At 33.8% G+C, this 14,890-nt stretch overlaps 1 protein-coding gene across 2 annotated transcripts; it reads right to left on the reverse strand.

The window, feature by feature from the left end:
• Positions 1–9,456: 9,456 nt before the first annotated feature.
• LOC114715002 (BTB/POZ domain-containing protein At1g30440-like) lies at positions 9,457–13,978 on the reverse strand. 2 transcript variants are annotated; one of them, XM_028899801.1, is made up of 5 exons: positions 13,454–13,978; positions 13,284–13,367; positions 12,407–12,476; positions 10,679–11,902; positions 9,457–10,328 (listed from the first exon to the last, which is right to left on the reverse strand). In XM_028899801.1, exons 2-5 carry the CDS (start codon positions 13,340–13,342, stop codon positions 9,780–9,782), a joined length of 1,902 nt encoding a protein of 633 aa, XP_028755634.1. In that variant the 5' UTR covers positions 13,343–13,367; positions 13,454–13,978; the 3' UTR covers positions 9,457–9,779. The 2 variants fall into 2 exon arrangements, with proteins under 2 accessions (XP_028755634.1, XP_028755633.1); XM_028899800.1 differs by having other exon boundaries at positions 13,284–13,977.
• Positions 13,979–14,890: the final 912 nt, after the last annotated feature.

Raw genomic sequence — 14,890 nt, forward strand, 5'->3', positions numbered from 1 at the left:
GAAGAACATATGTTTAGAAGCATTGAAATTGAAAATGAAAATTTTGAATTATAAGGGACCATTTGGCCAAACTGAATAAGGAGAGAAGGAATTGGATTTAGATGAATCTAAGTTCAAATATAAATTCTACATGAGAAATTATGTGGAAAAAACCTATGGGAATCATGTTAAGAATGATGATGCCAAAACCCTAAATTAAAGGTTAAAAGGGTAGGATTTTAGAAAGGATTGTATAATGGAATGGTGCTATTGATTGAGAATGCAATTATTCTTGTTATTTGATAGGCAATCTTGTTGAGCAAGTGGAAGCTCAAAAATCGAGAAAGGAGGTCGTGTGAATCAAGGACATAAGAGGTAGCTTTAATGTTATTTTGCTTGGTTGTTACTTTGTGTAATTCCTTGATTATGTGCCATGTTATGGTTGAATTTGTTTGATGACAAGTTGCTTGATTTGTTGCATCGTACACCTTGCCAAAATGCATTGGTATATTGATTTTTGGAATGGTTTTAGACCCTCTTTCATGGCATGGAAGTTAATTGATACTTCATGTAATTACATGTAACATGCCTTGCTTGATTAACATTATAATTGTAATTCTTTACTACTGTAATTCCTCTCTATATTCAAATAATACTAGTAGGGGTTACAAGTGGTTTGGAAAGGCAAGGAGTGATCATAAGGATGATTGATGACATTTTGATGAACTTTATGTTATAATGTTGTAATAATTATAAATGATGATTATTGTGGGTTTGTGAATAATTCTTATTGTCTCATCAGAATTGTACATTGGGATAAATAGGAAAAACCTGAATACATAAGGGTAGAGAGAGTCTAGAGAGATCCTAGCTATGGAGAATCAGAAATCAAAATTCAAAATATACTAAATCCCAAATAAGCTCTCTAATGCGGCAACTAATAACTAGGTTAACTAGGTCTAATAGGGTTAAGTCTGGGGTTTGAAAGCCCATTAGTTCGGAACACTCCCTTCAAGCTGGTGATAATATCCTTCATGAGCTTGCTTCTGAAGAACTCGATGACCTCGATCAAGTGGTTTAGTACATCTGCCACTTGTAACTTTGATCTTATAAAACTCAAATCAATTATCTTTGCTTCATTTTATGAAGTGTCGTTCAATGTCCACTTTTTGGCTATCGATGGATGGTTGTGGACCATTTGCAAAGCTGATTTGCTATCACACCATAACTTCAGGGTGAGTCTGTAGTAATCTTCAATTCTGTTAAACTCGAGTTAGCCATATTCCTTCATCCATTTGCTAGGCCCTTAGTTTGCTTCAGCACTACTTCTTGATAAACAGTCTGCTTCTTGCTTCTCCATGTCACTAAGTTACCCCAAAAATGTAAGTAGCCTCCTGTGGATCTTCTATCAAAGATCTCTTCCATGGTCTGCATGTATATTTGATTGTGACCTATGAGAATAGGCTTGATGTATGTTGAGAATTATAGTTTAATGTGCTTGAGTTGCTAAAGTTGGATTGGTAAATTGAACATCCAAGGATAAAAGTTGACCTAAATTGAGTCAAAGTTGACCACATAAGATTTTGACCAAATAAAGGAATTTAATTATGAATCTGGCAGATCAATAGATCTTATTTTAGATTTAAAATGAGTACTAATTCATAAAATTGGAGTTTTGTATAAAAAGTTATGCTTTTCTAAAGTTAAGCATATTTTGAAAAATTAAAAAAAATTGACTAAATGAATAGTGCAATTTAACGTGGGTATTGAGCACACATGAGATAAGATCACAATCTGAAAGTATTTTCTTTTAAAGATCTCATTGAAATTTTCAAATAAAACTTGGAACCATATCATTTTGATTTTTTTTAGATTTAGTTATGATTTTTCAAAGTTGAGTCAAATTTAAGATTATAATGAATAGTAACATGAGAAAAGAAATTTAAAAATTCAAAATTTTCTAACTTAAGGACTTGTTAAATGGTTCCAATTGCTTCCATTTGACATAAAATTAGGTGATAAATTAAGGTGTTACATCATACTCTATCAAAATTAAATCCAAATCAAGTAATAATCAAGGTAATTAAATCTCAATAGAAGCCTTGACTTACCTTCAATGATTGCTTAAAGTTGACTTAGTTTCCTTCTTCCTCTTCCTCTTCCTTTTATCTTAGATCTAGGACCAAAACCTTTTCTCCCTTGGTTTCCTAGTGTTGGCTGAATTGTATGGGGAAGCAGGTATTTATAGACAAATTTTTGCCATAGGTTCTCCTTATTTTGCCCTTAGGAAATGTTACAATTCCATGATCCACGTCTTTTGATTCTTTCTTTCACCTCTTGATCATACCATGTGTCATGGCATGTTAAACACATGATCAAGAAACTAATATAATATTATAATTTGACCTTTTCTAATTATGCCTTTTGATAAATTGTATAATTCCAACCTTGTCCTCCTTTAGCAAAAATGGTGCCAATATTGCAGAAAAATTAGGGGGGGAAATTGTCCCACATAACTTTAGATTATTTTACTGTATAATTCTACTGTATTGGTTAAATTTTTTTTGGATTCTATCCAATCTAAAAGCTCTAGAAATTCATTTCTTTGCACCAATAATATCTTTTTATTGAGAAGAAGTTTACTAATTTTTCTCAGGTCAAAATTCAACCTATAACTCATATTCAAATTTTCCTAAACTTGGTTGTTTATTGACGTAATTCTACTTTAAATATTTTTAAAGCTAACCTCGGCACTTTCAGAGGTCGGAAATAATTTTACAATCTATTATAAACTCTCAACTAATTTTTCTCATTTTTGTTTGAATGATTAAGGCCTACGTACATATAAAATAATTCACTTAGCTAATTTTTTCCTAATTAGCCAAAAATACATGTAATTATAGAAAATTTTTTAATAAATTATTTTTATCCTACTTTTACCTTTTGGGCCTTAAATACTATTCTAGACATTTTATTCTACTCTTCATGAATTTATGATAATTTTTAAGAATTTCAGGCATAATTTCTAATATTATCTTTTTTTATCGAAACTTTTCAAAATAACAGTTTGATTCCTGCTCGGTTTCACTTCAAAAGTTACTTTGTCTCTGCCTCTACTATTTTATTTGGCCCTCACTCAGTTTTAGATTCCTCATTTAACAGGTTAAAAAATTAATAGAATGTGAAACTCGACTCCTGAGACTTCATCAGAGTCTCTATCTTTATCATTCCTCAGCCCTAAAAACCTTTTACTTTGCAATTTAGTCTTTGAGAATCTTTTTATTCTTTTAATGAACTTCTAGGACTCATGATAATTAGGGTTTAGTAGCCTATCCAATTCAGGTTATTTTGAATCCTTTTATCTCCAAAAATTCAAGATATGACACACTGCACCTTTTTCTAATTATCGTTAACAACACTTGTAAGGTAAATAACAAGTTCACTAACACTATTTCCTAAAAACTAGTATCTTGTTTATAGTATTATTTTACATTAATATCAAGTCCAACCAGTAGCTGCTCATTTTTGGTTCGTGAGTTTCTTCCCTTTCAACCAATCTTCCTCTAATGGTGTCAACAAAAGAAAAATATGTAATCACTTTTTTTTAGCAATCACATAAAAAAAGAAAAACAAATCTTCTTACAACCTTTTTAATCATAAAATAGCAGTAACAATTCACCTCTCTAAATTACCCAAACCTTATTATTCAGCAATCGATTATTTTCGTCCTCCCAAACTTAATCAATAATTTCACTGCAATATCCATCAACAAAACCAGATAAAAGAAATCTTAGAAAACCTTACCACCATCTGAACACGTCCTTATCACAGCGACTCCCTTTCACTGTGACTCTTATCGACAACAATGGCTCTTACTCTAACTCGGAGCATGATGGTTTCACGGCCTCCCTCTTCTCTTTTTTCATCTTAAAACCTGCAACTCCCTCTTCCCGTTTTTGAAAATTTTACTCAGGGCAATCTGATCATTTTGTTAAATCTCAAAATCCCTATTTGAACATGTGTGAATAAAAGAGGAATTTTTTTAATTCAAGTGACTATTTAGGATTTTCAAAATTCAAGTGTGCCTTTTCTGTCATTTTTTTCAGAAGAAAATCTCAAACGTCTACAAAATGAGATGTGTTGAAGAATATTTATAAGCCTTAGCCTAACCTTAGGAATTAATAAAGGAACATTCTAGAATAATCCTAAAATTAAATGCAATAACAATTAATGTTAAAATAGCAATCAAATTAAAACAAAATATTCCCTAATAATACTAAATATCTTAGACATCTAAAAGTCCTAAATAATCATTATTTCATATTTCATCACTTTCGTGATTTTATTTTATTTGTGGCATGAATATTTTGGGAATACAACAAAACTTATTAAGGTAAGCTTGTCACTGTTTGCCTTCCCATCTCCCTCCCCGAAAAAAGGAAGAAGAAAAAAACCATCAACAAAACGCGACCTAAGTTTCCATCAAACATTTGAGCCTCTAATTGAAAACCCTTGGTGAGTCAAATTTTGTTTAACTAATAAGAAACACGAAAAAGGTTATTAAGTTATTACAAGACCAACTAGGGAAATTTTCGAAATGAGGGTCAACACTCGTATGTACAATGTAAAACTCTTTGCTTCAATCCCCCCCCCCCAAAAAACCCCCTCATATTTCTTTATTTGTTTATAAACGTCCAGATGCATTTTTTTTCTTTAATTTAATACAAGTTATTCCTTATAGGATTGCATTTATTACCTCTAGTCCTTTAGGTAAGAATCAATTTGCAAATATTAAAAAAATTAGTTAGGAAAAATCTCCAAAAAAATATCTTTTGAATTTCAAAATTTCAAAGCAATCTTGTTATTACATTTTAATAGCAATTGACTACACTTGAAATGTAAATAACATTATAGTTTTATAGTGATTTCTGATTTGAGATTTTGAAATTCAAGAAGCTTTTTCTTGAAAATTTTCCCAATTAGTTAAGTTAGTTGTTTTTGTAATAAATAAATGTTATCTTTCCTAAAATACCATTATTAATTACATGCATTTGAATTACTCATTGATAGTACCTTCTTAACATCTGTAATCAATATAGAGATTATTTGGGGATAAAATGAATAAATATTAGAGACAAAGTGGATTGAAGCTTTATATTTAGAACCATATTGAATCTCTAACTAATTCTTATATTAAATATTGGAGGTAGTATTTGGCGAAAGAGATTGGAAGAATACTTCTAAAACATGTTACTCCAGCTAACCACACTTGATTTTTGGGTTGTTCCATCTAATCTCCAAGTGAATCTGCGTATGGGTTTCTCAATTGTCCTGCAACAAGAGACCGATAAAAGAGTGGTCTGCATGGCGCATTAAGGAATGGGATTCAGGATAGATTTTGCAGGTGTGATTCGCCCACCAAGAGAGAGGGACTTCGCCTTCCAAGCAGTGAGTTTTTGCTGCACTTTTTCAATCAAATAGGCGTAGGTGTCCTTTGTGACTCGAGTGAAGAAGAGGAACCCCCAAGTACTTCCCTAAATGATTTGTTCTTTGAAACTGGGGTGAATTACAAATAAAGTCGGCTTCCTGCTATGGTATGTTATGGAAGAGGAAGACTCAAGTTTTACTCTAGCACACCATTTGTCCAAAGACTTCATAGAAATCATAGAATACTTTTTGTATGAAGCAGAGTTTGTGTTCGATTGTGCTGCTAAAGAGAATAAGATCATCAGGAAAAAAAAAAAAAGTGTCTTAAAGGGGGGGACATATCTACCAAGATTGGTGGCTTCCCAATTCTGGTTTGAACCTCTTTGTTGATAACTTGAGACAGTCGTTCCATGCAGAGTATAAAAAGGTATGGCGAGAGGAAGTCTTCCTACCCCATGCCTCTTGTTAGTTAAAAAGCTTGAGAAGGCTTCCCGTTCCGTATAATTTGCGTGGTTAGCATGGAGATATAGTGCATAATGAGCCTAATCATTATGGCGGGTAACCTAGCATCTTCTAGAGTGTCCTAAATAAATCTCTAACTAAACTTATCAAATGCTTTCTCTATATCGACTTTTGTGGCTAACCAACTTTTTTCTCCTGCTTTCCTTCTCATTGAGTGAATTAACTCTTGGGCTAGCGGAACGTTGTCTATGATGTTTCTCCTTTTAATAAAACTAGATTGGTAAGAGAGTATGAGGCTTGGCATTAGTTGTTTGAGACAATTCATTAGTATTTTGGATACAAGTTTATAAGCTATCGTGCACAAACTAACGGGGCAAACTTCTTTGATAGTGGAGGGTCTACCAACATTGGGTATAAGACAAATCAAAGTTCTATTCAAGCTTCGTTCTAGCATACCTTTGAAAGGAGACGGCATGTAGTCCATCTAGACCAGGAGCCTTAAGCGGGTTCATGTCAAATAGGGCTTGTTTCACTTCATCAACAGAAACATCAGCATTTAAAAGGTTCCAAGAAGTCGGGCAAATTGTTAGGAACATACTTCTATGTTGATAAGTAGCAGCATTCTCTAGTGGTGCAGAGTAGAGTTTTATGAAAAACTCTCGCTGTATTTTCAAGCTCCTGTTCATCTGAGGTCCATTTCATACTGCTATGTCATCTGCTTGTCTCTTGCCTCTTGCCAACAGAAAAGAAGTCATCCATTTCCCACTTAGACTGACACGTGACTAGAGAAATGAGTGTAAAAGGATATATTAAAAAATATTTATTCTAATAAAAATATATTATCAATGTCATGCCTTTCAAAATTTATATGGAAATGGAGGAGGCCCACTAGTTATTTTTTGGTTTATATCATGGTATTAAAATCCGGACCAGACTGGCCGGTCTGGACCAAAAACCGGTGAATTGGTCACTTGTTCGGTCCGATTCTTATCTAAACCTAGCGAGAAACTAACCCGGACCAACCCGTTTTGAACTGCTGTAACCCGGACGCAACCCGGGAAACTCGTTGGGTCAGATGGGTCACCGAGTTAATGTTTCTTTTGCCTTCTAAGTTTTAAGGGTGATATCATGCCCTAATAGAAATGAAGAAAGCTTGAAGAAGATAGAGATAGAAGCATATTAAAAAAAGAAAAAAAGAAAGAAACTAAAAAAAAAAGGAAAAAAGATGAAAAAAAAATTACCTAGCATAGTAAATGGTGGTTAATAGAAAGAGAGAGAGAATACTAAATCGTTGATGAGAGGAAGGAAAAAAAAGCCGAGCAAGCCTGTAGAAGACGGAAGAAAACGAAGAGGAACTGGAAAGGAAGAAGTGCGAAGGAAGTAGATGCGTGGGGAAAAAGGGAATATGTAATGTTTAGTCTGCTACGTTAGAAAAAAAACAAAATTCTGAAGAGTCAAATAAAAAAATTTAATGCAGAAAAAAAATCCATATTCCAATGCGTCTTTAGTTTGCTAGGCTGCAAGGATATTTAATGTATAGGTATAGCTGTAGTCTAACTGGTGGAAAAAATACAGGTCTAACAACCATTGAAAAAGTAGTTTTTAGAGATTGAAGTTGAGTAAAAACTAAATTGGATAAGTTGAATTCGTATTTGGATTAAAGTTTAGAAAAGTTAGTTTGCAAAAGTGAGATTGATAAAAGGTTGTTTGGATTATAGTTGAGTAAAAATAAGTTTAGTTGTAAAATGATCAAAATAGGTATGAGTTTTAATAAATAATGAAACATGATTAAAAAAATGATTTCACATAATACAATGAAATTAAAATAATTTAATATAAAGAAGTCAAATTTAATGAGTAAATTAAATTTTAAAACTTTAGAAAAATTATAAAAAAATATTTTAAATATAAAGTGAAACATAAAAAAAATAAAAAAATAGTTCTATGAGCATATTTAAAAATAAAAGTATATTTCTAATTTATTTATTACTTTTAACTAATTTTAACTGATATTTTGTTATCTACAAATTAGTTATTTGAGGCTTATAATAAGAACCAAAGGAGGTAATAAATTTCTTAACTTTTTCTCTCTCCATGTTTCAAAAGCTATAAGTCATAAGCTGTTAATTTTAACTTATAACTTATTTAGCTTTTCATACAAAAACCAAATTACCCAATCGCTCAACCAAAAAGCATTAAAATTTGCAATCAAGCTTTTCAAGCTTATAAGCCACTTATTGGTCCTGAAACGCTGAGCCAAACAGGCTCTAAAGCTATTTATTCTAATCTCTCACGGTTTACTTTTATTTAAAAATAAAATTTATGTTTACTATAAATTTTTTAAAATCAAAAGATTTTACAAATATTCATTTTTATTAATAAAGATTGTTGTATTTAGCATGACTGTGTTATTATATTTTGCCACTTATTTATATTATTTAAAAATTTTATATTATTATTTTTTTATTATTATATAATTAAGAATTATATTATTTTTATTATGATTGGTCTGATCCCAATTTGACTTCTATCTAACCCACTAATTATTAACTCACTGTCCCAATCGATTCACTAATCGGTCTGGTTTTGAATACCTTAGTTTATATAAAAAGTTTATATGGAAATGGGGCTGTTAGTCTTCTGATGTTTTTTTTTGGGTGCTTTGATTTTTTTTCCCCCCTTTATTTGAAGGCGTAACAAACCGGCTCACCCGTACCTATACAGGCCTATTTTTTGTGGGCTTATAAGAGCTTGTAACATGCGCGGGCTAGCCCATATCTGGATAAAAAAATCTATGAGTTCATCCCGCCATTACACACCCCTAATTTAATGAATTAGATCGACATATAGAGGTAAAAATAACTTTAAAATATATGTTCATTAAAAACTAAGGAGAGTATAGTTTAAAAATAGAGAAAATAGCAAATAAAGACCTCCCAATATGTGAAATTGCAATTTAAAACCCTCAATTTGGAAAATAGCAAATAAAGACCTAGTCCCATATTGCAAATATAAAATCTTGACAAAATATCTGAAATGCCCCTAAGCCAAGTTGTGATTTAATCTATTGAAGTTGTCATTCACTAAAGTGAACTTGTCATTTCCCATAGTCAACTTGTCATTTGATATATCCTCAACCAAGTTGTGATTTGGTCTACTGAAATTATCATTTACTAAAATGAACTTGTCATTTCTCATAGTCAACTTGTCACCTATCCGAGGGGCATTTCAGACATTTCACTAAAATTTTATAGTTGCAATATGAGACCGGGCCTTTCTTTACTACTTTCCAAATTGAGGGTTCCAAATCACAATTTCACATATTAGGAGAGTCTTTACTTGCCATTTTTCCTTAAAAATACATGTTTCAAAACCCAAACAAACTCCTAGCTGGCCACATGAAACTCAAAACAACCCCTTAAATAACTCTTACATCATAGAACTAACCCAAAAAAAAAGAAGATATTTTAAAAACTTTCTTAACATAATTTTGTCAAGTTTAGTCCATAAAATTATTTTATCAAAGCATGATATCGGGAGGAGATATAGCAGAGCTTAGCTAGCGTTCATAGACAAAAACCCAACACATGATAATCTGAGATTGCTACATTACTATGGCCAAAGAAAATCAAAACAGATTGCTACAAAATTGAAAAATAAATAATGAATAAACAAGTCTCCAGAAAAATCAGGCTGCATAATGAACATAAGCATTTCATGTAGAGAGACCCTGTGACCTGAAAACGAAAGAAAGGAAGACTAATGCTATAGTTTACAGTTACATAATACACAAGGAAACTTTCTTCCATCTCCATTACAGTTGCTTGCGATGTAGACAGAAGCAAGGTTGTTTTAGAGATATGGGACAGTAACGAGAGAGGCAATTAAAAAGAAACCAATTGAATGACGTTTTATTCACTAGGAGAAGAGATTTTCTTGTGCTTTCCATGTCTTTCCTTCACTTTCTCGACCTTACCATTTCCATTATTCTGGTTGCTTACAGACCCCTCTTGTGCACTGCACATCTGAGACTTTAGCTTGAACCCAAGCTTCTTAGACACAGTTCCCCACGCACTTGATCCCTTCGACCGTCCTAGTTTCTCGATCTCCTGCCTCATGTATGAGCACTCTTTCTCAAGCTCTGATACCCTCATCCTCATGCTATCCATGCCCACTTTCAAAACTTGGTTCTCTCTCACTGCTGTTGCCCATCCTCCCTCATTAGAACCAGCAAAACCGCTTCTTAACTGTCTCGATCCGTCAAGATTATCTGAAACCAAAAAGCAACCAGCAATGGAAGTCCTAAGCTGGAGCTGCTCAAAAAACAGAACTTGAACTATTATTCTAAGGGGTAGCCTCTCATTTTGTGCAGCATGGGTACATGCTTCTAACGAGAGCTTCTGGCAGTCCATCAATCTGCAAAGTTGCTCTCTCTCAGACTCCGCCAACCAAGGGTGAGACTGCAGTTTGGGAAGATAAAAGTGAATCAGTCCATACCGACAAAGATTTTATCAAGCCCATCATTCAATCCAAGAGAGAAGACATGCAAGTCAACTAGTGAAAATATTAACCATGAACAACAGAATCTGATTTAAGCAATTTGATTGTATGGATGGTGGCGTATGAGATACAAGCACCGAGAGTTTAAATAACACAAGTAATAAAATACAAGATAAAAACTAATAACATGATCATAGGCCTAGATATGCCTCACTTGTGGCAGGACGTAAGCTAAATATAAATTCCAACATCTTTAATCCAACATGCACAAGATGATCTTAAATGCCAACAACTTGTTCTATGTCAATACCTTTAAGTAAATGTCTATAGCACGGTATAGGCCATCATCCAAGGGCCTGGCATACTCTGGCACAGCAGCAGCAAGAGCTTGAAATTTGGGAAGCTTCAAGTTAACATCTGGGGCAACCTCTGCCAGGTAACCATCAATAAGTTTGGCTGCCATGGTGATGGGTGTCAGCGAAGGTGAACCAATCAACTGACCATCTTCAATAGAACATGGAGAGGCATCACCAGCAACCTGATCCATGGCAAGGAAGTGTTCAACAATTCTCTGCACACAGTCAACATTGTAAAGGGTCTCCATTGAATGTGAGAAATTAGGCATCAAGAGATCATCTAGAGTAGCTTGATCAAGCTGCATCCCAATCCGTTTCTCTAAATTTGATATGCATGAGGGGTTTACTCGAAGTATCATGGCAGTTCGAAGTAAACCAGACAAGAAACTTGTTGGGACTAGACCCTTCTGCATAGGGAGTAACTGGGCAATCTCCTCTAGCAGAGCTTTCTGGTCTTCTTCAGATGGAGGAGACCCTAAAGATGCTGCTGCTAATCGAGCACTGGACTCACCAGAAACTTGACGTCGATTTAACCCAGGCAGGTATGTTTTAGCATAGAAAGCAAGGGAACCGGCGATTATCTCCTGCTTAATGCCACGTGATTCCATGACTTCTACCAACCTCTTGTAAAGTGACAAACTCAGAGTTGATACATCCTCATACCACCAATCTGAATTTGAGTTCTTTGGTCTTGCCCCGGTACTTATCCCATTCCACAAAACACTTCCACCAGGGCTCTGCATTTGCCCACCATGTTCAAGAACTGGCCACCCAAATAGATTTGGATCAGTAGATGCTTTCGCAGCAAGTGACTCAATGCACCTTTTTGTGATGTTGAGCTCCTCAGCATAAGGCATGGCATCATCAGAGGTTTGAAGTGCCTTCAGAGAGTCCTTCCAACTTCTATGGACCACTTGGTTGAGGAAGGTTTCTGTTTGTGAAATTAGATTAACTTCACCATATTCCTCTGTCATTTCAAGACACTCAGCAGCACAACGGAGGTACACTACATTAGAGGCGGTAAGTTCAAGTTTCACACCATAACAGAATTTTGCAACGAGTTCAAATGTTTTTGCCCCTCCAGGAATGCCAGGGATGTTTATGGTACATTCATCCTCTGCTTCAGAAGCTTCAGCAATCAGTCTTTCCATAACTCCACTTCTAGAGAGCAAAGGGAACTGCATTAAATGACATATGAACGCAAATGAAATTATGATTTGGTATGATTATCTTAAACACCGTATCATCTTAATAATCCTATACAGCATTCATGCCTAACCAGACAAGGTAAATAGTGAACAACACACAATTTGGAAAGGAATGCAAATAACTCCAAGGTAGTACGAAGCAAATAAATCAGAAACGTGTAGTATCAGTACAAACCAGACATATTTAATTATAGTTTCTGTTTTGCCTACAGAACCCAGCCCAACAACAGAAAAATCAAGTTTTCTTGCTCCACTTAGAAGTTAAAAGAATGCCCCAGAATGGATAAGATATAATTTGTTACAGATGCATTCACATACTTTCAGCCAAAAATATCTTCATGTAAGATTTGGTACATATTTCCAAGACAAAACTGGACCTAAACTGAGCAAGACATCCAAGTAAACTAAAACGAACCTCCCACATATATATAGCATATCAACTGGAAGAAATAAAAATGTTAAAGATATAGGTACCTTGTGAAGGTGGAAGGACATCTCCTCAACTTCAACAACTATGTCACTAGGAAGCCCAGTGGTGCAGAACCTAATGATAATAACAGATTCATGAGTGATCTTATATCATCTTAAGACAAAACTTACTTTTGTTTTGAGAAAAATAATAGAAACAGTGCAATTAAAATCATGTGGTAGTTACAAACAGGTAGTTCTCAAATCTGTTTCTTTTATATTGGCTTACATTAAGAATCATCATCATTAACTTTGACTCTTTATGTTTGCATAATATTAAAGTATTACTTGACCAAAACACAATCTGATTTATCTCTGGTATTCGGACTTCAGAATCAGAGAGAGTGTATTATGACATATACTCAACCTGATCAACAGCAGAAAATAAGAAGCATGCTGAAACGAACAGAGAAGGTAATCTCATACATGCCATGAAGCATATATAAACAAAATGATGATGCAATAAATCATTGGAAATTTCAGTTACTGAGATCTAGTGCAGCAATGCTCAGTACATTTGGGAAAGAGTAAAGCAAAGAGTATTTCTGTAACACACTTCCTCTAACAAATTCCTTATTTTCCATCTATCTCACTCTAAACACACAATAATTCACGCGCTAATTGCAAATAACCCAGATCCTTCATAGTCCACTAGGCACCAAGCAAACGAAGATTCGTCATAGGGAGACCCATAAAGTACCATAAAACAGTACGCTTTTCCAATATCAATATTTCAAGCTAAAGTCCATTAAGTTAAGGACCATTAGCAACCATTAATTTTCAAATTGAAGAATTTAATAGTTTAGGAGCAGATAAATGTACGAGTCCTAAAATTTTAGAAGCAGAAATCTCTGTAGGAAGCATAAGAAGATGGGGTACATACCAGGCCTGCCCATGACGCTGGAATGCCTCTGCTTTAGAACCCAATTTCATGCAAGCCATTTCCTCAAATGCAAGAAGGGAAGAACTGAACAACAGAGTTCGGAATAAACTTTATCAAATGCTTTTCAAAAATCCTCGAATCAGTTTATTATTAAACTTATCTCCCTCAACCTCGAAGTTGCTTCAAAATGCAGCTTCTTCCCGATCTCTTTGCTTTGCCGAATCCACCAGGAGATTTAACCCAAGACATAAACACCTTTAAGAGATAAACAAACCCTAAAGGGCCAAAGCCACATCAATAGAGCAAACCCAGAAACATTTCTAAATCGAACAGAAAAACAAAAAATCCCCTCAAATCAAACTACTCAGTTTAGGTCAACAGCCGAGTTCTCTGTCCTAGAAAACCATTACCGAATCCCCCTACAAGTCAATAATATGAATCAAACCCAAAACGCGACACAAGGGACCAAAATCACTCATGCGCACTAAAGAAAAAGCGTCATTGATAGTCCCTGTGGGGTAAAATAAAGTCAATGAGAGAAGGCTCCTCTGGCAAAAGGGACAGCTGAGAAAGTCGGGTTTGTTTGAAAAGCATGGTGTCATTAATGGCAGCTCGAAGATCAATTCCCTGCCCATGTGGGGTCCTTAGCTTCAAGCACACTCATTGCATTTCTTGAACTTATCTTTGGATTGGAGAATCTCTAAGAAGAAGCATGAACACTCATTTGACTAGAAACAATAATGTAATAAAGCCGTTTTGTTTTAGTGAGAATAAGTATAGTTTAATGGCGATGCCAGCTTCACGGAAACAGTGAGTACAGTAAGGCCATGTGACTCCGGCCGTTATTAAACCATGAAATGAATATTCTTAAATGAATACAATCAAAACACATTAAAGTAAGATTATGTTTTCAGTTTGACATTGTTGGATATTACTGAAATATATGTAATTTAATTCAATATAATTCACTAATGTAAGTCCCCAACAGCCTCTCCAGGCTTATTATTATTTTAATCCGAAGGAAAAAAAATAAATATAATGTTAAAAAGATTATAGTTCATTCAAAAGAAAAATCTTTTTTATTCCCAAAACAAAAAACAAAAGATTACAGTAGCATTTAATATTAAAACTCCAAATATAACAAACTTATGAGTTTTTAATAATAAAAAATGATATGCAAAAACAAAAGACTTGTTTTAAGGAAAAATAACAAAAACAGAAACTGAAAATTACTAAATGTCAAATGAAGAATATCAACAAAAAACTGTTATCATTTGCAAATTCAGTGTTGTCAATATCAAATAAAATATTATTACCAAACTTGATTTGAGATTTAGTGATTTTCAGTTTTTTTTTGTCATTTTCCCTTGTTTCAATGGAATTTAGGTCAATTAAAAATGTACTTAATTTTTTTGGTAAAATTTTGATTTTTGACTATAAGCTTTATAGAATGAAAGAATATCTTAAAAAAATTATTCTTACCGGAATTTGATAATACTAGATTTGGGGTAGGATAATGTTAGATATGTATTATTTTCATTAAAAGATTTGATATATAAAAGTTGCCAAATATAAGCTTTTGTTTAAAAAAAAATGATTTTTGAGAG

Source organism: Neltuma alba, unplaced genomic scaffold, assembly GCF_004799145.2.
Source record: "Neltuma alba isolate B1F8T4 unplaced genomic scaffold, ASM479914v2 tig00011563_pilon, whole genome shotgun sequence".
Lineage (NCBI taxonomy): Eukaryota > Viridiplantae > Streptophyta > Magnoliopsida > Fabales > Fabaceae > Neltuma > Neltuma alba.